This window comes from Pseudonaja textilis, chromosome 14 (genome assembly GCF_049901715.1).
Source record: "Pseudonaja textilis isolate UNSWEBS1 chromosome 14, rPseTex1.2, whole genome shotgun sequence".
NCBI classification, from domain to species: Eukaryota; Metazoa; Chordata; class Lepidosauria; order Squamata; family Elapidae; genus Pseudonaja; species Pseudonaja textilis.
In genome coordinates, this window is record NC_142003.1 from 6841119 (window position 1) to 6864770 (window position 23652).

At 41.8% G+C, this 23652-nt stretch overlaps 1 protein-coding gene across 1 annotated transcript in view; it reads left to right on the plus strand.

Annotated features, from left to right (window-relative positions):
- XYLT1 (xylosyltransferase 1) overlaps positions 1 to 23652 on the plus strand; it is a 128160-nt gene that overhangs the window by 86345 nt on the left and 18163 nt on the right. The window contains exons 4-6 of the mRNA XM_026704253.2: positions 8121 to 8293; positions 9318 to 9520; positions 19378 to 19458. Coding sequence (XP_026560038.1) covers positions 8121 to 8293; positions 9318 to 9520; positions 19378 to 19458 — 457 coding nt within the window. The remainder of the gene's footprint in view (positions 1 to 8120; positions 8294 to 9317; positions 9521 to 19377; positions 19459 to 23652) is intronic.

Below are 23652 nucleotides of genomic sequence, written 5' to 3' on the forward strand. Positions count from 1 at the left end.
AGAGGAGAAGGGGGAGTTTCTCTTTACTTCTCTCCTCTCTTCTTTGTGCCAAGCTTCTCCAGAAAGAAAGCAGAAATGCCAGGCGAATCAAGTTTTTATTTCCCTGATCAGATAAATGGAATTAAAATAAAATGTAGGGGGTCTGGTTATCCTCCTCAATGCATCAATAATAGTTTTCCCCTTCGGCTACATTAAAACCGAAGATTTGGAAAGATTTGGAGGTTTCCTAAGCCCTCGGCCAAGATCGGAATTTGAGCATCTTGGAGTGGAAGTTTTGCCTTTGATTTTAAAGCTGGGATCAGATGTGCCTGTCTAACACACCTCAGGAGAAAGCTGGATTCCATTAGGGAGTGGAAAAATAATTAGTGGAGTGGAGAGAGGAAGAATATATGACAAGTGTATCCAGTCGTAAATTGCCAAAACAGCATTATCTCCGAATCCAGCCAAAAAAAAAAAAAGAAGAGAATATTGGTTTGCTTCAGAAGATACTGCCTGCGAGATTGACAGCTATGATTGAATGTGAGTGGCTGGGCGGACCAGCGACAAGCTGGTTTCTCGGTAATTCTTTGTACCATTGAAATCAATTATGCTAATAGCAGAAATGAGGGTCATTAAAAATACCAACAACGCCTGTCCCCAAAAACTTTAAAAAAAGAAAAGAAACAGCCTGGATCCACAGCTTTGTTCAATGAAACTCTAATGATTTGTAATGTTTTCTGTCTTTGTTTTTAATTTCACTTATTGGCACGATCAAAATAAATGGTCCACGGAGCTGCAGAGAGGCGGCATTCTCCTCTTGTCTGCAGAGCCGTTTATTACGATAACTGATGTGCCAGGTATAGCCGTGGAGTTTGCAAATAAAGCAGAAATAGAGGCTGAGTTACTTGTAGGATCTGGCTCAGCTCAGTGGCGATTTTATTTATTTGTAGTTCATGTTTCAAGACTGCCCACCTCTCCCAAGGATAAGAATGAAAGATCAACACAGAGAATAAGGAATGGTGGAAGTTGATTTTGGGGGTGTCAGACTCCAAAACCCAAGAAAGACACATTGTGAAGCTTCCAAGTAGACTTCTTCATTGTTCCTCACCTGGAGACAGAATCTTGCCAAACTAAAGCACACTAACGTCCCCATAAAGAATAGACTCTGGGAACTATTGAGGAGGAGCCATCTTCATCCTCTTTTTCTCACACAAACTCTCTGAACTGCGTTGTCCTTTGTGCCTCTGGAATGCAACCCCTCCCTCTTGGGAATCCAGACAGCATTCCATCACACCAGCTATATCTGTGGTTTCGGCATTTGTCGCTTGCAGGTTGTATGAAAATGCAATTTTTGAAAACTGAGCCTCCGTAAAGGGGAGGAAAAGAAATAAGGCATAGCAGTAGATATTATAAATAAATTAAAAGCAACGCCAGCCTATCACAATTTTATCATGATTGGTCCCAAAGAGATGAACAGTCTTTAGACATTCCAGCTCAATATATGATTAAAATTGAGAGAAAGGGCCATAGGAGCTCTGTTCATTCATTGATTTGAAATATTTTCATTTGAAGTGGGATCCAAGCTATTCTCATGGAAGCTTACTTTTCCTTGAGCAATGTGGAATCTAGAAGAGCATAATGATCAGTTTCTTCTGCAGAGTCTCTCTCCAACTCCTAGAAGAGGGTGTAATGGTATGTGAGAATGACCTTGAGGGACAAGGGGAAGAGATGTTGCCTAGGAAACAACCAGATAAGAGAAGAAGGAGCCCCCAGTGGCTTAACTGTCAGAGAAAGAAACTAAGGAAGCAGAGGTGACATTCAGCAGGTTCTGACCAGTTCTGGAGAACCGGTAGCGGAAATTTGGAGTAGTTTGGAGAACCGACAGATACCACCTCTGACTGGCCCTGCCCCCATCTCTTCCCTGCCTCCCATTGAGTCCCAGCTGATCAGCTGGGTCTTCTTTGGTTGCCCTTCACAGGAGAAGGGAGCTGGAAAGCAGGTTAGTGGGGTGGGGAGGGAATGGAGATTTTGCAGTAACCTTCCCGTGCCACACCCACCAAGCCACGCCCACAGTGCCGGTAGTCGAAAAAGATTAATTCCACTACTGGAAGGAAGGTTTTGCTCTGACTGATCAGACAGTTAAAAATGGCATCGGGAAGTTTGTACCTTCAGATTTTCAAAGATGATGTCCACTCTCCCAGATAAATTGGACAAGGAAGATGACTTGATGTCGGGGAAGAAATGGCAGAACATGGAGTCAGAGTTAAAAGAGGCATCAGCCTAGAATCTCTACATAGCCGCAAGCCATCTCTTAACTTTCCTTGAATTCCATGGAGCCATATCCAATTCCTAGCAAGTATTAACTGTCAGTTGAGAAAATTCCTGAATAAATCAGTTTAATTAGACTCTCAATGTGTGGACTTGATCTTTTCTGCCTGACATGAAATGAACTAGTTACTTCGTTGTAATGTTGCTCTGTTTCTCCATCATTTTTAACCACCCAGTCAATTAGGGTGTGCCCATCTTAAGTTTTAAGTCACGGGGCTCCTCTCTCTTATCTGAATATTTCCTAGGCAGCATCTCTTCCCCTGGTTCCTCAAGGTCATTTCCATATAGAGACACCAAAGATGGTCATTCCCAGGATCCTTCCACCCTGTTTTAACTATGTGGCTGATTAAGAGATTCTGAGCATCATCGATGTCCTTTCAGGATGGAGAGATCTCAAAGGCATTCAGTAAGCTCAGCTGGCTCGGTTGGGCATGGATGAAAAAGAACTGACTCAAAATATTCTTTTCAGAAGATGAGAAGAAGTTGGCGGTTTCCTCATAGGATGCCACATGGTGTTCTGGCAGTTAATTACTTGCTTGCACTACAGTTCCATGTGCCTTTGTTATATAGTCAGTTCTCATGTGATCTTTTGCTTCCTGAGGACCCCAGGGATGATTGCTTTTCCTTCCTTCACCATTTTGCAACACTCTGAGGATTGGTAGAAGAACAAAAAACGCTTTCATCAAGGACAAAAAATTGCAATGCAGAGTTTGGAGCAGGGTTAATCTGTAGATTTTGCAGGCTGGGGCAGATCTTTTTATGACTAATATTAAGGCTGCTTCCTCAGGCTTCTACATGCTAATAAATTAAACCCTACTAAAAGCCATTGTTTCCCCTGCTGATTTTCCCCAGCCTTGCACAATTATGTGGTTAGATCTCCATCCAGTTTGGAGGGGGGGGGGATATACAGAGGTCACATCGTTAGCCCTTGTTCCATTCAAGTGCATTGATTTATTTCAGTCAATTGCATCAAGCTTAAATTAACCCAACAAGCATTTTGAGAAGATCTGTCCTTGCCTCTTGCTTGCAAATGCATTTTATTTTGTACGAGTGGAGTCCATCCCAGTCATGAAAGCTGCCATCAGCTGAAATCTTATAATGTTGGATGGGAATAAAGACAGAATTGATCTGGGCACTGGTGAAGATCAGGAAGACGAAAAGAGGAAGTTTTGAGTAGGGAATTGGTGAGACGTTATCAGTGCTTTAGTGGATGTAAACTAATTGCGACATGTTGATACGCTGGGATACTTTAAGGCTGATTAAATCTCTTCCCACCATCTTATCAAAAACCCCTTTGCTGACTTCTTTCAGTCACAATTCAGTCTCTGGAGATTCTCAGTCATCCAGGTTTCCCCCCTCCCCGCAAAAGGCAACTGGACTTCGCTTTTTTCCCCTGAAGACATTTTGCTTCTCATCCAAGAAGCTTCTTCCGTTCTGTTCAGTTCTTCATGAACGGAATAAGCTTCTTGGATGAGAAGCAAAAGGTCTTCAAGGAAAAAACAAAGTCCAGCTGCCTTTTGAAGAAAAAAAAAAAGCACCTCTGGGATGGCAATTGAGTCATTTATTTAGTTTTTTAGATTCTCTGATGAATTAAGAGACTTTAACCTCTTAAATCATCTCCTTTTGGGGAAAGGTTTTTTTTTTAAGCATTGGGCAGTTGAGCTGAGTTCCTGTTCAGAGTTGTTCCTGTTCAGAGTATGTTGTTTGATCTTTTCACAATTAAGTGTGGCCTTTAATTGGGAGGCGTAGGTTTCCATTCCAAACAAATGTTTAATTCTAAAGCCATTCCCCAACCCAAGACCTTAATGGGCATTTATAGATATCATGTGAGTATTCTTCTCTGTAAGAAAGATTTCCCAGGCTAATCTGAACATTCACTGCCCTCAAAATTAGTCACTTGGAAAGAAAGCCGTTAAACAATGCCAAAAGGCTCAGTCATAATGCTGATATTGCTAGCAGACATAATAAAACACCCTATTCTCTTTTCTTGATCCAGTGTTTTTGAAAAGTGTTTATTTTGGTCATCAAACCTCATGGTGAAATCTTGCACCCAGAACAAACCTTAGTGCATATAATTTAGTAGGTTTGTGTGATTTCAAATGATGGGTAAAGGAATTGTCATTTTGTGTTTTTCTGACACAGAAGCAATATGGATAGGTGCTCTTATTTTCAGCTATGCATATTTCTATCTTTTATTCTCTGGATTAACTTTAGATTTTCAAATAAAGATCCTGAAACTGAATTTCAACGTTTGGGTTATTGAAGAAATTTTAGAAAAGGCTTTCCACTGACAAATGAAAGTATTATTATTTTATTACAGGTAAATCCTCAACCTATAGCCGCATTTGAGCTCCAAATTTCTGCTGCCAAGTGAGACATTCGTTAAATGGGTTTTGTCCCATTTTATGATATTTCTTGCCACAGTTGTTAAGTGAATCACTGAAGTTATTAAGTTAGTAACACCGATGTTATGTGAATCTGGCTAATACAGTAGAGCATTGCAGCCAAAGTCCTTGGATTACAGAATCATCTTTTTAAAAATATATATATGTTGATTTTTCGACTTGTTGGTATTTTTGCAGATAAAATAGACGGTATCTGCTGGAGTTGGAATTCTCAAGCATCACAGCATCTTATGCAATATTGATGTTGTATGAAGGTTGCTACTTAAGATAAACGAATTTGCATCGCCTATACTATCATTCCCCTTTTGCCTCATATGAGTTCTTCAGAGTTATTTAATCAGACAGAAGGATACGCAGCTATTTTCCCCTCTTCCTGTTTTAATGTGAAAATATTATATTCTGTCATTTTTTTTCCAGTGTTTCCCTTGGAACAGATTGCTAAGAATAATAAACTAATGTATTGGAACTGTAAACAGTTGATGGATTCTTCAAGTCCGTATTGTGCTTCATTTGGGAAAAATGAGTCATTAGCCAAACAGAAATTATCCAATAATTTTTGTGCTTTCTGTTTTGTTCATAGTTACTTGAATATCTTCCTATCCTTTTACATGTGTCTGCTTATACAAGTAGTTCTTGACTTATGACAGTTCATTTAAAGTTACAAAGGCCCCCAAAGCAAAAAAAAAAATACTGGAAAATGATTCAAACATGGTTAGAAGAGTTAACTAAAAACAACATTGATTTTGTCCCAGAATTATTCCTCTTAGGAATAATTAAAAAAGAACTATAGCAGAAAGATAAAATATCTTATATTACATATATTAACAGCAGCAAGAATTTCATATGCTCAGTACTGGAAGAAAAACTCCATACCACCTGAAGGCTTAATAATAATAAAAAAAATTAGAGTGTGTGGAAATGGATAAATTAACTACGGAATTAAAAGGGAAAACAGACACAGAATACAAGGCAGTATAGGAAAGATGGTTTATTTGGATAGATAATAGATATAAAAATAGAAAATGTAAATAATGTATATAATAAATAAGACGGTATGAAAGTATTATGCATTGTAAGTTTTGATAGGACACATAAATGTATATATAATGTCATAGCACTGTTTAATAACATTAAACATTATGTATAAACCGAAAAAAATTCAATAAAGAATTATTTAAAATAATAAAGTTACAAAGGCACTGAAAAAGTGACGACCATTTTTCACCACAAGCATTGCAGCATCCCCATGGTCACATAATCAAAATTCAGATGCTTGGCAACTGGCAGGTACTTATGACAGTTGTAGTGTCCCCTTTTGTGTCCTTCTGACAAGCAAAGTCAATAGGGAAGCCAGATTCACATAACAGTGGTGTTTCTAACTTGACGACTGTGGCAAAAAAAGATCGTCACATGGGACAAAGTTCGTCTGACAAATGTCTCACTTAGCAACAGAAATTTGGGGCTCAGTAGGTTCGAGGACTACCCTTAATAAAATAATAGGACTTTCACTTGTCCATGGGAAGCCCTTTTCTAAAACTTCTTCGGTAGCCCAAATGTTGGAATTTGGTTTCAGGATCATGTTTGAAAATCTAAAGAGAATATGTGATAGAAATACGTACAGCTGAAAATAGAGCGCATATTGCTTCTGTGTCAGAAAATCACAAAATGACAATTATTTTGCCCATCATTTGAAATTACAGCTCCCCTGGGATTGATAGCAGAACACGTTATACAAGAACAGAGGGAGAAAAATTAGCCTTCATTTTTATTCTCTCTGTATGAGTAAACCCCTAGGGAGTTTGGTATAAAAGCATTAGGGGGAAAATGTAAGCCAAAAGAATAATTTATGAGAGAAGAACTAGCAATTTCTTTAATTTTGTTCCTCCAATTTTTAACTTCTTCCCATCATCTGCCCACAGTTCATTGATTCATGAGTCAACATTCGACATAAAGTTTTATATCCTGTTAGGTCTTGGGGCAGGTAGATTTGAAAGTAGGATCTTGGTTTATTTGCAGGAAATCAGCAAAGAATTGCTTAATGCTAGGAATGTTTAAAAATCCCTTTTTAGTCATTGTACTGTTGGACTTATTTTTTAAAAAAATATAACAGCATTTAGATAATCAGGGATATGAATTTTTATAAAAGAACTGGAATGTCTATCCATGATAGAACTTAACATTCATTGCGGTAAATATATACGGCATTTCTCTTTCAGAAGTTAAAATTCTCTGGCATTTTCATTACACATTTCTTCCCTTCACCATATGCCATTGCTGAAACTCCAGGAGTTACTGGAGGGAAAGGAATTTTCCATGTATAATCTTAAATTATAAAGACACAGAGTCATAAATTATTTGCTGCAGAAAGCTGAGGTCAGTGTTTGCTTAAAAAAATAATAAACTCCACAAATTCAGCAGGACTAAATTACAAAAATATATGTATTTAGCTGGTAGACGTTAATATAAAATATTTTATAATTTATCTTTTCAGAAAACTAGCATTTTAACCAAGTCTTGTTTCCTTTCTATTTTCTGTTTCTAGACTTGTCTTATGCCTCCCCAGAATTTCACTTCCATTCTGCTTCATTCTTTCACTTTTACACAATTTAATTTTTTTTAAGCATCCAAGGTCAAGAAACCTCTGCAGATAAAACTTGTACAGTCGTTCTACACTAAATTTTTTTTTTCCTGAGGTCAATTTAGCTTCGGTCTTTCCCATTCCAGTGTGCTTGAGTTACCTTTCAGAATCCTTGGTCAGCATGACCTCTGGGAGTTGAGATTCCATATATCTACAGAATAAAATATTTATAGATCAGGGTTGAACTGTGAAGTCTCTGGTGCTATCTCAGTTTGGTGGGTTTTCTTGCAGATGTTTCATTATCGAACTAGATAACATCACCAGCAACCCCCACTTCCTACTAGCACTGATGATGTTACCTACTTGGGTAATAAAGTGTCTGTAAGAAAACATCCAAACTCAGAGAGTCCCGTGACCCCACAATCATGGTTCCAAGTAATGAACTTCAGGAAGTCAGGACTACTATTTCCTGCAATCGAGTTTGGTGCGGTTAACCTTGAGTTTGTATCTATTGTGTGCTCTTGTGTTGTTATGGTTGAAGCTGAAGTATTCATTGACAGGTAGGACATTGCAATATATGATTTTATATACTATACTTAGATCGGACCGAAGGCAGCATAGTTCTAGGTTGTCTAGGTCTAGAATTTCAAGTCCGGTGGCCTAAGGTATTCTGCAACGAGTAGAGGAGTGGAGAAGTCTTCTTGTGAAATATTTCTGGACTTTGTCAACTTTCTACCAACTTCCATCTCTGATCCAACTGTTGAAACATAGTCTAAGGTCCTCCCTTAAGACAGGCTTGAATGCCCTGATGATGTTTTCTTTCCAAACAGGAAAAGCCAATAACAATATCCAGTGGGATGAGGACTCCATAGAATATATGCCAGCTGACCCAGTCAGGATCGTGTTTGTCTTGGTCGTCCATGGCAGAGCTTCTCGCCAGCTGATGCGCATGTTCAAGGCGATCTATCACCAGGATCATTTTTATTATATCCACGTGGATAAGGTAACATAACATCAGTTCTGTCGTTCCCCAGCGCTTGTGATCCGCTTGTCTTGTGCTTGCTCTGTTTTGCAGTCTTAAATGCAGGTAGTCCTCGACTTGCAACAGTCCGTTTAGTGGCCGAAGTTACAATGGCACTGCAAAAGTTGTCAGAGTATATTTGTGAACTGGAATAGAGCATGGTAACAAGGTCAGCCAATGAATAGGCATAGCAACTAAGTCAGCCAATGAGGACTGTTTGGAAACTGAAACTAGAAGTAGCCTAGGCGTGGCTCTATATTCAGCTCTGCAGCTCTGAAGCTATGTTGAGCTCTGAGTCTGTCTATTGAAAATGAAACGGCTTCTCTCCTCTGCTGTCTGTCTGTCTTGCTTGCCTGCTGAACTAAAATGAAACTGATGTCTGTTTCTGAGCTCCTGAGTTGCTGTTCTGTTCTGAACCTATAACTTGTCTGCTTCTATTTGAGTTTGCTCCATGGAGAAATCTACAACTGGTATTATAAATTTCACTTTATGTGTTTATAAAGAAGTTAAATGAAACCTCAGCCATCTGTGTTTACTTTTCTGGTGCTGAATTTACTCTGCAATACTCTGAACAAGCACGAGCGTTTTTCAAATGTTGCAGCCATTGCCGCATCCTCAGGTCATGTGATCAAAATCCAGACACTTGGCAACTGGCATGTACTCATGATGGTTGCGGTGTCCCAGGGTCATGCCGGTGATCTCCTTTTGCAACCTTTTGAAAAGGCAAGCTAATGGAAAAAAGCCAGATTCACTTGACAGCCGTGTTACTAATTTAACAAATCCTTAACAACTGTGGCAACAAAGGTCATAAAATGGAGTCAAACTCATTTAACAAATGTCTCACTTAGCAAGAGAAATTTTGGGCTCAACTGTGGTTATAAACTGTGGTTGCACATATCATAGCTGCAGCAACCTATGTCTTGTTTATTCACGCATTTGTGAATTGTCTGCTCGTTTAGTGTTCCTCTCGCTGCCTCTCACCGAACGTTTTCTTCTCCCCGTAAAGCGTTCCAATTATTTACACCGGCAAGTGCTCCAGTTCGCGAGCCAGTATCCGAATGTGAGAGTCACCTCCTGGCGCATGGCCACCATCTGGGGCGGAGCCAGTCTTCTCTCCACCTACCTGCAGAGTATGCAAGACCTCTTGGAGATGAAGGATTGGCCGTGGGACTTCTTCATTAACCTCAGTGCTGCAGACTATCCTATCAGGTAACAAGGCCGATTGTCTGCTGACCGATTGCAAACAATACAGGTCGTCCTTTCCTTGTTTTTTTTTTCTTTTTGAAGACATTTTGCTTCTCATCCAAGAAGCTTCTTCAGCTCTGACTGGATGGTGGGGAGTGGAAAGATTTATATTCTTTGCAGGCAGCTGGTCATTTGCATCCTTTTAGAAGGGTCATTGAGGCCACTTGGAGGTTTATCTGTGTCCTCAGGATCACCTGGGTTAGTGCTCCTGGTTCTTGTAGTCTGCCATTTTTCCCTCTGGAAATCCATTCCTACTCCCACACCATTCAAAGGATATCATTGATTGAGAATTTGATTGTAAATTTGATTGATTGTTGATTGTAAATTTAAAGACAGTTTAACAGAGTGACTTGAATGAAGAACGTAAGCCTCTCAAAAGAGTGAGAAGAATGCAAAAAGAAACCAGGTTCAAACAGTAACAATTAGGTTACTCAGCTCTCAGGTTAATGGAGCCTACTTGGTATCTTAAACTTAGTCTCTGCCAAAGTCGCCTGTTTGGCTTCTTACATTTTTGTAAGACCAACTCTGAAGTTGCCTGACCTCAGATTGTCCCCACCACTTGGGCTAGGAGGTGAACAAATTGTGTCTTATTTGATACAGTGCCTGGAGAACACAATCTAACAATCAAGAGTATATTCACTAGCAGAGACATAAAGCAGTTCATAAACTACTGAGGGGTGGCCAGAAAGGCCCTGAATATCCTCCAATGGGTCTTAACAGAATCTGATTGCCGGCTTGTTGATGGTCTGTATTCAAGGAAAGGTCATACCCCATAATAGGCAAGTCATGGTGTTGCTTAGGACCATCATAAGATGCATCTACGAATTAGTTATGCTCCAGAGAACAGGCTTGCTCTCTGTTTGGCACGGTAAATCTGCTCGTCAGGAAGACCATTCATCTTTGTTTGTTCTGGAGGAATTTAAACAGGACCCAACAGTGTCCTTAAGATGTAGGTCAACCAAGTTGTTTTCTTCCTTTTTTCTCCTCCTTGCCCTTGAAACGAGGAGGAGAGGGAGAAAAGGAGGAAGAGTGGTAGGTGCTCAGCCGATGACTCTTGAGAAATGCTTCTGAGAAGCACAAAAATGGGGACAACCTCGAATCTGTGGGACCCAGTGCTGGCTGAACTCCAGCATCTCCACTTGAAAAGGATGCAGGAAGTCTTGGGATGACGCTGCTCATTGGGATAGAGAAACTGGGACATGGGACAGCTCTCTGATTTCCATAGTAGTCAATCTCTTCACATGCTACAGAGCTGCACTCCCGTCATCAGGTGTGAAAGGTCAGGTCCATAGGTGAAGGTCTAATTAAACTGATCTTTTGCTACTCATACCGATACAACCAATGCCAAGTAGTTTAACACCTGCTTGGAATTTAGGTAAGAGTCCATGGAATTCAAGAGAGGTTGGACTTAGCTCGTTTGTGGCTACCTAGGGATTCTAGGCTGATCTCTCTTTTGACTCCACCTCCCAGGTTCTGCCACTCCTTTCTCCTACAAAAACATTGCTAATGAGGAGGAATGCTCAGGAATATGATTCAAGAACATCTAGAGCAGGGGTCTCAAACACAATTTACCTGGGGGCCGCTGGAGGCAGAGTCTGGGTGAGGCTGGGGCGCACATAGAAGTATTTAGCCAGCTAGCGACGCATGGAGAACGCACTAATATTATACTTTCATATCACGGTGGGGGCCACAGGATATCATCCTGCAGGCCGCAATTGGCCCACGGGCCACAAGAATGAGACCTCTGATCTAGAGGGTCCACAGGTTGTCTGACTCTGGTTCAAACCCTGAGACTCATGGCTGACCAGTAGCCCTTCTAACCTTCAGTCAACCCAGCTACTTTCCTGGCCATCCCCCTAGGGAGAAAGTCTTTTTGAACCCTTAAGGAATGTTGAAGCTGAATTATATGGCTGAATTGAATCTACCTTTAAATCCAATCGTCTTGAGTTCATCCAGGAATGTAAACCAGTCAAGATGCAGGTATTTTAGGGATTGTGTGTTGAGGGATGCATCAACTTTTGCTATAGACTGAGCGGTTTGGGTGCCTAGATGGCTTTTCATTCAAGAGTAGAGCAGTGACACAAAGGGGTCAGAGGTAGGGGAAATATACATGACAGAAATCAGAATAAACAGAATTGGAAGGGATATTGTAGGTCATCTAGTCCAACCTCCCGCCCAAGCAGGAGACCCTACACCATTTCTGACAGATGACAGTCTAGTCTCTTCTTGAAAGCCTCCAGGGATGAAGCTCCCACAACTTCTGAAGGCAAAATCTGTTCCATGGATTGATTGTTTTCACTGTCAGAAAATTTCTTCTTATTTCCAGGTTGAATCTCTCCTTGATCACTCTCCATCCATTATTCCTTGTCCAGCCTTCAGGTGCCTTGGAAAATAGCTTGACCCGGTCCTGTTCTCTATGGCAGCCCCTCAAATATTGGAAGACTCCTATCCTGTCTCCCCTGGTCCTTCTCTTCCCTAGACTAGCCATGCCCAGTTCCTGTAACCATTCTTCATGTGTTTTAGCCTCCAGTCCCCTCATCATCCGGGTTGCTTTTCTCTTAGAGTTTCAACATCTTTTTTATAGTGTGGTGACCAAAACCAAAAAGATAGTTCCCCAAAGGATTTGAGGAAGTTTGGGACATTGGCATTATTTAATGATATAAAATCCCTTTAGAAGTTAAATTGGAGTTTCCATATGTTCATCTGCCTCAAAATGTCAGCTTGCTCTATCGTTGACTTGCCCCAATGGAAATCCGAGAACATTCCAAGAGTTGTGGGGGGAAAAAATGGGACTCCAAGGGCCACAAGCAACCTGGCGTTTAGGATGCCCATCCTTTGATAACCCCAGCAACGGTTCCCTGGCAACCTTTCTGGTCTCCTAGCAACAGGTTTGCTGAGACATACGGCCTCTTATCCTGGATCTTCTACTGTTCTGTCAGTAGTGATTGAATGGATTGTGCAAATGACTCAGTTGATGTCATCAATATTGATGTTGGGCCTTGTTGTTGTTGTTTTGTTAATTCCAAATAACTGTATCTCGTCAGCATACAAGAAAAACAAAAGACAAGGGAAACAAAGCAATCCAACCCAAAATAAGGGGGAAACCAAGAATATAATAAAGCCAATTTATTTATTTACCAGCTCGATACCCGTGCTTCGCTATGAAACTATGTAGTTGGGCTTATTTTGGGGGTGGGGAGAAAAATAAGGGGGGGGAAATTCTGCCTCTGCCTCCCTGCATCCATCGGTATTCATCTGGCTAGCGTCCTGTCAGTGTGTGAGAGAGTTGAGGGCTGTTTGGAAACTGAAAGAGTATTTGCTGTGGGAGCAAGAAGGAGACGGAAAGGAGCCATGTGGGTGTGACCTAGTTGGCCTTCCCCCACCATGGTGCAGGAGGCTGACTAGGCCACGCCCACCATAGCCAGGCCCGGCCAGCCACCTGGCAGAGAACCCGTTGCTAAAAAAATTTGAAGGCCACCCCTGCATTATACCTCTATGGAGACTCTCAATCATGGTTGTCCCCCCCCCAAAAAAGGCAACTGGACTTTGACATTCCACTTCTCAACCCAGAACCTTCTTCAGTTCAGCTATCTGCAAAATCAGTGGCAAAGGAACTATTTTGCCTCTTCTCTTCCCCACTGAACTTCTCCTCCAGATCTGAGTCCTCCTCAAAATAGTCTTGGATTCAGGTTTTGCAACAGCACTGAATTCTCAACCCCGAGCTGATGCTGAGAACTGCAAACCGAAGTTCCCTAATCACTCCCTGTCTCTCACGGAGAGAAATTGCCCTCCCACTCTGTCTTGGCTGATTGGTGGAAGGTGTCATCTGCGGCTATAATTTACATCCAAAGGACTGCCATTCCTTGCAACACCAGTTTTGTTTTTTTTTAAAAAAGAGAAGTGGGAGACAGACATTATTTTATCAGATGTTGAGATAAGTGGGCAGCCGGGGCTGTGGGGGGAACAGATGTCAACCAAAGCTGTGACAGATAGAAAAGAAGATGGCGCAGTAGAAGAAAGAGGAGGAGGAGAAGGAAGAGGATGGCTGTGGGGTCCTTGGTGCTCTCTGAGCTTGGTTGTTTCCTTGCAGACGTTTCACGACCCAACTAGGGAACATTATCAGTGCTAGAAGAGAGTAAGGTTTGCAGAGGGAAGAGAAGGAGGACTGTGGGATCCTTGGTGCTCTGTGAGCTTGGTTGTTTTCTTGCAGACTTTTCATGATTCAACTTGGGAACATCATCAGTGCTAGAAGGCAGTTAGATTTGCAGAGGGGGGAGGAGGAAGAGGAGGAGGAGGAAAGGAGGAGAAAGAGGAGGAGGAGGAGAAAGAGGAGGAGGAGGAGGAGGAGGAGGAGGAGGAGGAGGAGGAGGAGGACAACTATGGGGTCATGAGGCTCTCTGAGCTTGGCTGTTTTCCTACAGACGCTTCATTACCCAAGTAGGTAACATCATCAGTGCTAGTAGGAAGTGGGGTGTGCTGATGATGTTACCTACTTGGGTAACACCTGCAAGAAAACCCACCAACCAAACTCAGGGAGCACCAGGGACTCTTCATTCCCCCTTTCTACCTGCTGCAGGGGAGGGTGGCAGCTAATTTTAGGAGACTTGGGGTGATCTACAGCACCACATTTTGGAAACCAAAACGATTGAGCATGTTTGAAAACCCTCCCCTCACCACTTTTTTTCTCTCTTTTGAACCTCTGCTTCTCACCTGTTGAGACCAGGAGCTGTGACCAGGAGCTGTGTCAAATTGAATGAAAATTTATATTCTTTATATCTGGGGAGAAAGCAGGGTAGAATAGAATAAGAATAAGAATAAGAATAAGAATAGAATAGAATAGAATAGAATAGAATAGAATAGAATAGAATAGAATAGAATAGAATAGAATAGAATAACAGTTGGAAGGGACCTTGGAGGTCTTCTAGTCCAACCCCCTGCTTAGGCAGGAAACCCTACACCACTTCAAACAAATGGTTGTCTTCTTAAAAACTTCCAGTGTTGGAGCATTCACAACTTCTGCAGGCAAGCTGTTCCACTGATTAATTGTTCCAACTGTCAGAAAAGTTCTCCTTAGTTCTAAGTTGCTTCTCTCCTTGATTAGTTTCCACCCGTTGCTTCTTGTCCTGCCCTCAGGTGCTTTGGAGAATAGCCTGACTCCCTCTTCTTTGGGGCAACCCCTGAGATATTGGAACACTCCTACCGTATCATCCATAGTCCTTCTTTTCAATGGACTAGACATACCCAATTCCTTCAACCTTTCTATATGTAGATTCAAAGCAACTAAGACAGAGTAGAGTGACTGCCTCATTCATTTTATGATGATGATGATGAATATTATGAATATTATGATTTATAACAGACGATGGGGGGTTTCTACGGGTCAAGATATTTGGGAGTTAAAAAGTAGAATGAGGTTCAGTTTTCTAAGCCCGCACTTGAAAGCAATTTCCATCTGGGCTAAAACCGATTGTTCTAATTAGGGGAAGAAATCTGCCAAATAGGATTTGCGTTATTCTGTGTAGTGTATTGCACATTCTTTTAAAAGGAAAAGGAAAAAGGAAAGGAAAAGAGTGTTTGATTATCAAGTAGCGCTAGCAGCTTTTTGGCTCTGATCCAGATTGAAGATAGTTTTCATTACATTTTGTTCTCTCTCGCTTTCCTGGAAATCTCTCAGCTCTGCTGTGGATTTTATGCTTGCAGTTTCTTCTTTTCTTTTCTCTTTTCTTTTTTCTTGTTAGGTCTTTTCATGTTGCTTAATGTTGTTCTCAAATGCTTCCAGTTTTATTTCACTTATTTTATTTATATTTTTAAGCTGCTGCCATTGGCTCAATCTGACAAATGAAAAGTTTAATAAAACACAGATTTCATTTCATTTGTTCCTCTGGGATGTCTTGTTTATTGAGCTCTCGGGAGGAATATGTAAACTTTGCAAAGGGGTTTAGAAATTGAGGAACGGTGAAACGACTCTTTCCTGCTTATTTTCTGAGTTCTGCTTTGTTCGGAAGTCTAAAATTCCTGGATTTGTTTCATGCAGTGTATCTCAACCTTGGCTACTGTGTATGAACCTCAACTCCCAGAATTCAGAAAGAGTGGGATAGAGAGTCTAAATGTGACTAAATATATGAATGGTTAGATTCATTCTGGGAAAGGGGGTTGCATCATTGAGTTCTGTTTCTTTCCATTGATGAAATCCAGGAGATGGAAGGGGCTTTCAAGGTCATCCAGCCCATCCTTCCACTCACTAAGAAATCCATCCATCTATCCATGTCTCTATCTCTATCCATCCATCTATTTCTGTATCTGTCAGTCTGGGAGATGGAAGGGGGCTTTGAAGACCCTCTAACTTCTCTTTCAATTCATAGTAAGAAATCTACCCATCCATCCACCCATCCATGTTATCCATCCATCCATCCACCTCTGTGTGTATCTGTCCATACATCCACCCTTCCACGTTATCCATCCATCCATCCACCTCTATATGTATCTGTCCATACATCCATGCATCTCTGTGTCTCTATCTCTGTCATCTCTATCTCTTATCTGCTTTTTTCCCCTCTAGTAAACTTGTTAAATGTTATATGGATTCTCCGAGCAAACTGAAGCAGAAAAATAATAAAAAATTTAAAAAACCATCAAGATCAGGCCTGGGGGGAAAAAAAAGATTCTCTTAGCCAGGCCCATGTTGGTCTTGAAATGCACCGTCGGAGGTTGAGCATTGAGAGCTTGTCATGTGGAAAGATCGCTAAGTAAATTACTTAAACGTCTCTTCGTCCTCTCGAAGACCGTGAGCCAACCATGCGGCAAACAAGGGCTTTGCGAGCCTCTGGGTGTATGAGTGTGTGGTTGTTGTGGTTCGCCAACAGGCAGTGCAAACGGCAGCGGAATCAAACAGTGGGGAAGAACAGGGACCTGTCCAGGAGTCTGGAGATGGGATGAGGTGGAGATGGAGCCAGGAGGACCATCTGGGAGTGGGGTGCTGCCTCTGGAGCCTTTGGAGTCTGGCAGCAGAGAGGCAGAGGATCCAGGGGAGCCTGTGCCCAGTGCACGTATGGGCAGAGCTGCTAGAAGGTGAGAGCAGCTTCCAAAAATCTGATGAGGTAACATCATAGGTGCACTGGTGATGTTGCTTGGTTGGCTTGGATAGCCTAATTGGGTCATGAAACTTCTGCAAGAAAACAACCAAGCTCAGAGGACACCGAGGACCTCGCTGTTCTCTTCCTCCACCTCCTCTTCTTCCCCTTCTCCTTCCTCCACTCTGCAAACCCCACTCCCTTCAAGCGCTGATGACATAACCCAGCTGGGGTCGTGAAACATCTGCAGGAAAACAGCCGAGGCTCAGAGAGCGCCGAGGATCTCACCGTTCAATCCCGAGCTGCAAATATTTCTCTTCTAAAGAATTTTTTTTAAAAAAAACAACAATATAAAGCAGGTTATTTCTCCAAACATAGTTTCCACCACTCAAAAGTGTTTTTGCAATTTCGTTCCTGGCAACGCATCTCTCTCTTGCATATACATGAGTTCCCTTTTAACAGGAAAGGTATTATAAGTATTCCGCAGTTGTTTTTCTCTTTTACAAGGTTGATGAAGACAGGAGCAGAAGTTGATTTGAAATTCTAGGAAGGTAGCACAAACAGTGGGTGGAACAGTCAGACTGAGAAGGGGAGGCTTCCGACATCTTAAAGGGTAACAGATTCACACGGCATAAAATTTCAGAGATGTGACAGTAAATCTGCTCCTGGTAATGAGCTGCAAGGATTTGCTTTGGGCGTGGACTTTAAAAACAACCTTAAAGTCTGCTTTTTCCCCTCTTCCAAGTGCCCAGAAGGAACAGGAAGAATTTCACACGTGGGTGTCTGTCTTTCACACTTTTTGGTGTGTCTTTCGCACATGGGTCTCGGCTTTGCAAAAAGGCAAGGGGCCACTCAGACGGAGGCCTTTTCGGGTCTGAAAATAGAAAGCTCTCCTAACACATCCCAAATACGCAATAAACGTTGGCATGAAGAGGGGAGGAAAAACTAGAAATACGATATGCAGATTTGTTGGTCTAAATCCTGAATGAGTTTCTCCCAGTTCATTCATGGGAATCCTTCCAGTGATCGGATTCAATTTTTTTTTTTACTACCGGTTCTGTGGGCGTGGCTTGGTGGGCGTGGCAGGGGAAGGAGACTGTAAAATCTGCCATTCCCTCCCCACACCTGGGGGAAGTTTACTGCGAAATCCCCATCCCACTAACCTGTTTTCCAGATCCATTCAGCTGGGACTCAGGAGGCAGAGAATGGATAGGGTTGGCAGGGCCAGTCAAAGGTGGGATTTGCAGGTTCTCTGAACTACTCAAAATTTCCACTACCGGTTCTCCAGAACTGGTCAGAACCTGCTGAATACCACCTCCGAAACCTTCATTAACAAAAATAATATATGAATATATGTATGGTATTCAGTATGGTAAACGGCTGTGAAAGTCTGACTCACAGACAAACACAATACAGAAGCCTGATGATGGCAGATGAGTTTCTCCCGAAACGTTGCTACAACTTTAAAAGCACAACTATAATGACATGGGAAAATACCTGAACAAAGCTGAATACCATACATGTAAGTACCCACAAAAACTTAAGAAAACAAACATGATTTCACAAAATCTCCAGAACTGTAAAGCCTACAAACTTGAAATTTGGCGCGCATGTTCCTCTTGGCTTCTAGGGGCTCGCTAAGAAACGATTTTTCGAAATGACCATCAGAGCCTTGGTTTTTTCTATATTATTATTATTAACACAGTCTGATGCTAAGGAGTTCTACTCCCCCTCTCCACCTGAAAAGAAATTTCTTCCAAATGCAAAAGACAAGCAGAGGAGAGGAGTTTCACTTTCAGTTTGTTTCACAGCAGCAAACAGCTTTAATACAGAACAGTTGAGCTAAGCCACACCCAGGCTCCTTGCTGTCTCCTTCTTGCTCACACAGCAAATATCACTTCAGTTTCCAAACTGCCCTCAACTCTCTCACACACTGACAGGACACGAGCCAGATGAATACCGATGGATGCTGGTAGGCAGAGGCAGAATTTTTTTCCCCTTGTTTTCCTCCCCAAAACTAAGCCCGACCACATGGTTTCGTAGCGAAACAGGGGTATCCAACTCGTATAGTTAATGTAAATGTAACTTAAAAGTAAATTAATGTAAATTAAAAGCAAAACGTGGAGGTTAGAGTGTGTTCATCTTCTACTGCGCGAAGAAGAATTGGAAGCCAATGCCTCGTTTTCTTTCTTTTTCCCTTTCTCCTTATAGCTCACACCCTCTTTTTTCCCTGCTCCCTTTCCTTCCCTTCCTTTTCCTATTTTTCTTCTCTTCTTTGTATTTTATATAATACAACCTTAATTAAAAAATCAACATGGGTTTAGCAGCAGGGCGATCTTTATTTGAAGTTGGTGTTTAGGCTAATGCAAGGATCTCCAAACTTGGCGACTTCACGGACTTCATCTCCCAGAATTCCTCAGCCACCCTTGGTTGGGGAATTCCGGGATTTGAAATCCACAAGTCTTAAACTTACCAAGTTTGGAGGCCCCTGGGCTAATGGATATAGGTAGTCCTCGACTTACAGACGCAATTGAGACCCGGATTTCCATTGCTAAACAAGGCAGTTGTTGAGTGAGTCATGGACAATTTATGACCTCTTTTGCTCTGATTGTTGAGTGATTCACTGCAGTTGTTCAGTGAATCAAGCTGTCCTTAAGCAAAAGCAGCTTCCTCTTGTTGACCTCTATTATTATTATTATTATCATTATCATCATTAATATAAATATTCCCCCCCCAAAAAATGTTTCACAGGACGAACGACCAGCTTGTCGCATTCTTGTCCAGATACCGGAACATGAACTTCTTGAAATCCCATGGAAGGGACAACGCAAGGTAAATGGCGCCTCTTTTCTGCATTTTGATGAGATAATGGCAAATAAAAGTGATGTTACTCTTCAGGTTCGTCCGTTCCTGCCCACCATGAAAATGCGAGTAGATGAATAGGTACCATTTCAGTGGAAAAGTAGAGTGGTGTGGTGGCCTAGAGGTGGAGCTCTTACCTCACAATCAGGAGGCTGTGAGTTTGATCCTGGGTAGGGGCAGATATTTCTCTCTCTGAGCACACTGGGAATACAACTGCTGCAAAAGGAAAACCTCCGCATTGGTAACAGGAAAGGCATCCAGCCAGTAAAACACTCAGCTCCATTCAGTTGCCCAGACTCCACATCCCGCAAGGGATTATGGGATCATTAAATGAGGATGATGTCTTCAGTGGGAAGATAACAGCATCTGAATAGAATAGAATAGAATAGAATAGAATAGAATTCTTTATTGGCCAAATGTGATTGAACACACAAGGAATTTGTCTTGGTGCAAATGCTCTCAGGGTATATAAAAGAAAAGATACATTCATCTCAAGAGTCAAGAATCATAAGGTGCAACACTTAATGATAGTCATAGGGTACAATAAGCCATCAAATCATACTAGGAAACAGTCAACATAAATCATAAGGATACAAGACACAAAGTTACAGTCATACAGACACAAGTGGGAGGGGATGTGTGATAAGGAGGGATGAGAAGATTAATAGCAATAGTAATGCAGACTTTGTAAATAGTTGGAACAGTGTTTGAGGGAATTACTTGTTTAGCAGAGTGATGGCTTTCGGGGAAAAACTGTCCTTGTGTCTAGTTGTTCTACATGCTGGCTACAAGACTACAGAAATTGTCTTTGAGCAATACTGGCCAAGCAATGGAGATGATCACCATTCCCTAGAGTTGAACACAACTTTATCTTTATTCTTTGTGTTTTTTTCACACACAAAAAAAAGAAGTTGTTTTGTATTAATCCATCTCCTAGGAAGGAAATGGGGAAGGTTTTCAACATAGATCTGATCGCTGGCCTCAAACTCTACCACCAACCAAATAATAACAAGGAGAAGATCCCACATCGCAATAGCAAATCAAGTTTCACCTCCGAAGCTTGTGACCACAACAGTGAGGATGAATTAAATCTGCTGATTAATTTAGCGATAAGAGGCACTAATGCGCCATTTGGCCCCACTTCTGCAGAATAATCGTTTGTGGCTTTAAGAGATCTCTCCAGAATACATAAACAGTTAATTACATCTCAGGATGTTGCCTTCCCTTCCCTTTCCATAGCGATATATATATTATTCAGAATCACTTTTCTTGTCTTTGAAAGTTTGACCTAAAGGGGTTTGTTTTTTTAAGATTCATTGCATGCACAATAGACAGCGCAATAAACAGCGCAATAATAAGCAGAAGCGCCCACCAGGAGTTGTGAAACTCCAGAAACACACCAATATCAGGTTTTTGGAAAGAGAAATAGTTACGGGAAAGAAAAAATGTGCCAAAGAAACAGACAGACAAACAAACAAGCCATCCTCTTTGGCTAAAACATTAAGTCTGCTCCAGTAGGAAAATGTATAATTCCACGGAAGCAGGAATTTACTTCCGGTTCTTTGCATACCGCAACTTTTAGGAGAAATAGGGGTGACAGGATAGCAGTATTACAATATCTGAGAGGCTGAATGTCTATGGAGATTCTTAGTCATCCAGGTCATGCTTTTTTCAACAGGCAACTAGACTCTCTGGGTTTTTTTTGAAGATGTTTCCTTTCTCATCAGTGGTGGGATTCAATTTTTTTTACTGGCTTGGTGGCCGTGGCAAGGGAAGGATACTGCAAAATCTCCATTCCCACCCCACTCCTGGGGAAAGGTGACTTGTAAGATCTCCATTCCCTCCCCATCCCACTAACCTGCTTTCCAGCTCCGTTCTCCTGTGCAGGGCAACCAAGGAAGACCCAGCCGATCAGCTGGGACTCAATGGGAGGCAGGGAATAGATGGGGTTGGCAGGGCCAGTCAGAGGTGGGATTTGCCGGTTCTCCGAACTACTCAAAATTTCCACTACCGGTTCTCCAGAACTGGTCAGAACCGGCTGAATATACCACCTCTGCTTCTCATCCAAGGAGCTTCTTCAGCTCTGACTGGATGGTGGGGAATGGAAGGATTTATACTCCTTGCAGACCGCTGGATATTTGAAGAGGGGTTAAAGAGGCCATCTGTGTCAAAATTGAACAGCCCTTTCTCAACAGAGGGGGAGGGAATATCTCCAATCTACAACAGGAAGACTCCACATCCATTTTCATTACTCAGGTGACTCTGACGATGGCCTTAACGACTCTCTAAAAAGGATGCAAACGACCAGCTCTGTCTTCAAGGAGCATAAACCCTTCCCTTCCCCCACCAACCAGTCAGAGCGGAAGAAGCTTCTTGGATGAGAAGCAAAGCGTCTTCAAAGCAAAACCAGAAAGTCCAGTTGCCTCTTGAAAAAAAAAAGACTCAATAATTTCTCCCGAGCCCCTGAAGGCAGGAGAAGCAGCCATGGAGGGAATGGATTATCCATCGGGACCCCTGCAAGTTTTCATAAAACACAATTCTCTCTGTAGCCTAGCGTTTTTAGCCTTGTGGTCCTACTAGCATTCACGTTCTCTCCAGGGTGGGTTGTCACTGTACCTTCGCCCTCCTTGGAGATCTCCTGCTTCCCCGTGTATTAGTGAATCGAATACGGTGGTTCCTTGGGATCCGTTTGGCTGCAGGCCACGTGCTTATTTCCTTTCGAAAGCAGAGTGTGCTAATTGCAGGAGTGATGTCGCCCTTGAAATATTAGCACATTTTGAATGGGGGGGTGGGGTGGGGGGAGGAGGTGAAGAGGAAGACAAGCGCAAAAGCCTTCAGAAACCTGTCTACTTTACAGAGAGTGTTCTATTACACCGAGTTCCCTGGTATAAAAGCATCTGGTTTGCTCTAATGAAACAATAAACCCTTTTATTGCTTGTACTTTGCGCCCTGCCTTTCTTGGCTCTTTTAAAGTCTACACAATTCCACAAATGCGTTTTTGAAGTTGCTGTTAAAAGGAAAAAAGGGGATCTTGCTAAGAAAATGGAACAGAAAGCGTTGGCTGTCCTGTTGGAAAACAATTCAAGGTTGGATTGTGTTTCAAATCTAAATTGTTCTTCTTGGAACACCAGAAAAGAGCCTTATGTAAGACGAGAAGGTCATGTTTTGATCTGTCACAACAGCCATTCTCCAATTGAGTGTCCTCAGCTGCTTGGAGAATTCTGAAAGTTTGAAGTCGCCACATCTGGAAGGGACCCAGATTGCGAAAAATTCGTAGAAGTGCTGGTTTCAGCATCTTCGAACCTTCTCCAACTTCTAGATATATTGGAGTTTATTAATCATTGACCTCTTCGAATGAATTTTGTGTTAGAATCGCGATGTTCTATTTTCTGCACCAGCCATATATTTAGATACGGTTTTACTATAGTCTTTCCATGCTCAGTAAAGCTTCTACCTTAGACTACATCCTTGAATATCTAACGATGACCCATTTTGGCTAGAGTTGTCCACCCACTGCTAATGGCAGCAAGTTGGTCATGAAAATCCACATGCCCTGATGTGAATTTGAGTATGTCTTATCTACTGAAAAGAAAGACCAGGGGAAACATGATAGCAGTGTTGCAATATTTGAGGGGCTGCCACAAAGAAGAGGGGGTCAACTTATTTTCCAAAGCACCAGAAAGCAAGACAAGAAACAATGGGTGGAAACTAATCAAAGAGAGAAGCAACCTAGAACCTAGGGGTTGGACTGGAAGACCTCTATGGTCCCTTCCAACTGTATTATTCTGTTATCTGGACATTTTCTGCAACCCGATACAAATAGTATGCTGATTCATGGTGTATTGACTAAGCCTTCATTGGCTGAGCTAACCCAATATGCTAACCCAAAATTCATCTTTTACAAACTACACTAGTATGCAAAATGCAAAGTCATGTTATGGTTTAATGAGATGTATGACTCCAACCTGGTTAGCTGGTTTTGAATTGGGTTGCCGTTTGCCAGTAAAACTCCTATCTGAATAGTAGAGTTCTAAACTTGGCATCCATTTAGGATAAAACAGCTTTTTATGGTTCAAGGCCCTGATCTTGACTGAGAACTTATAAATATTCTAAATGACACATCAGTTGCGAAATGCATGACACCCTGAACCTGTTTTAAAATTC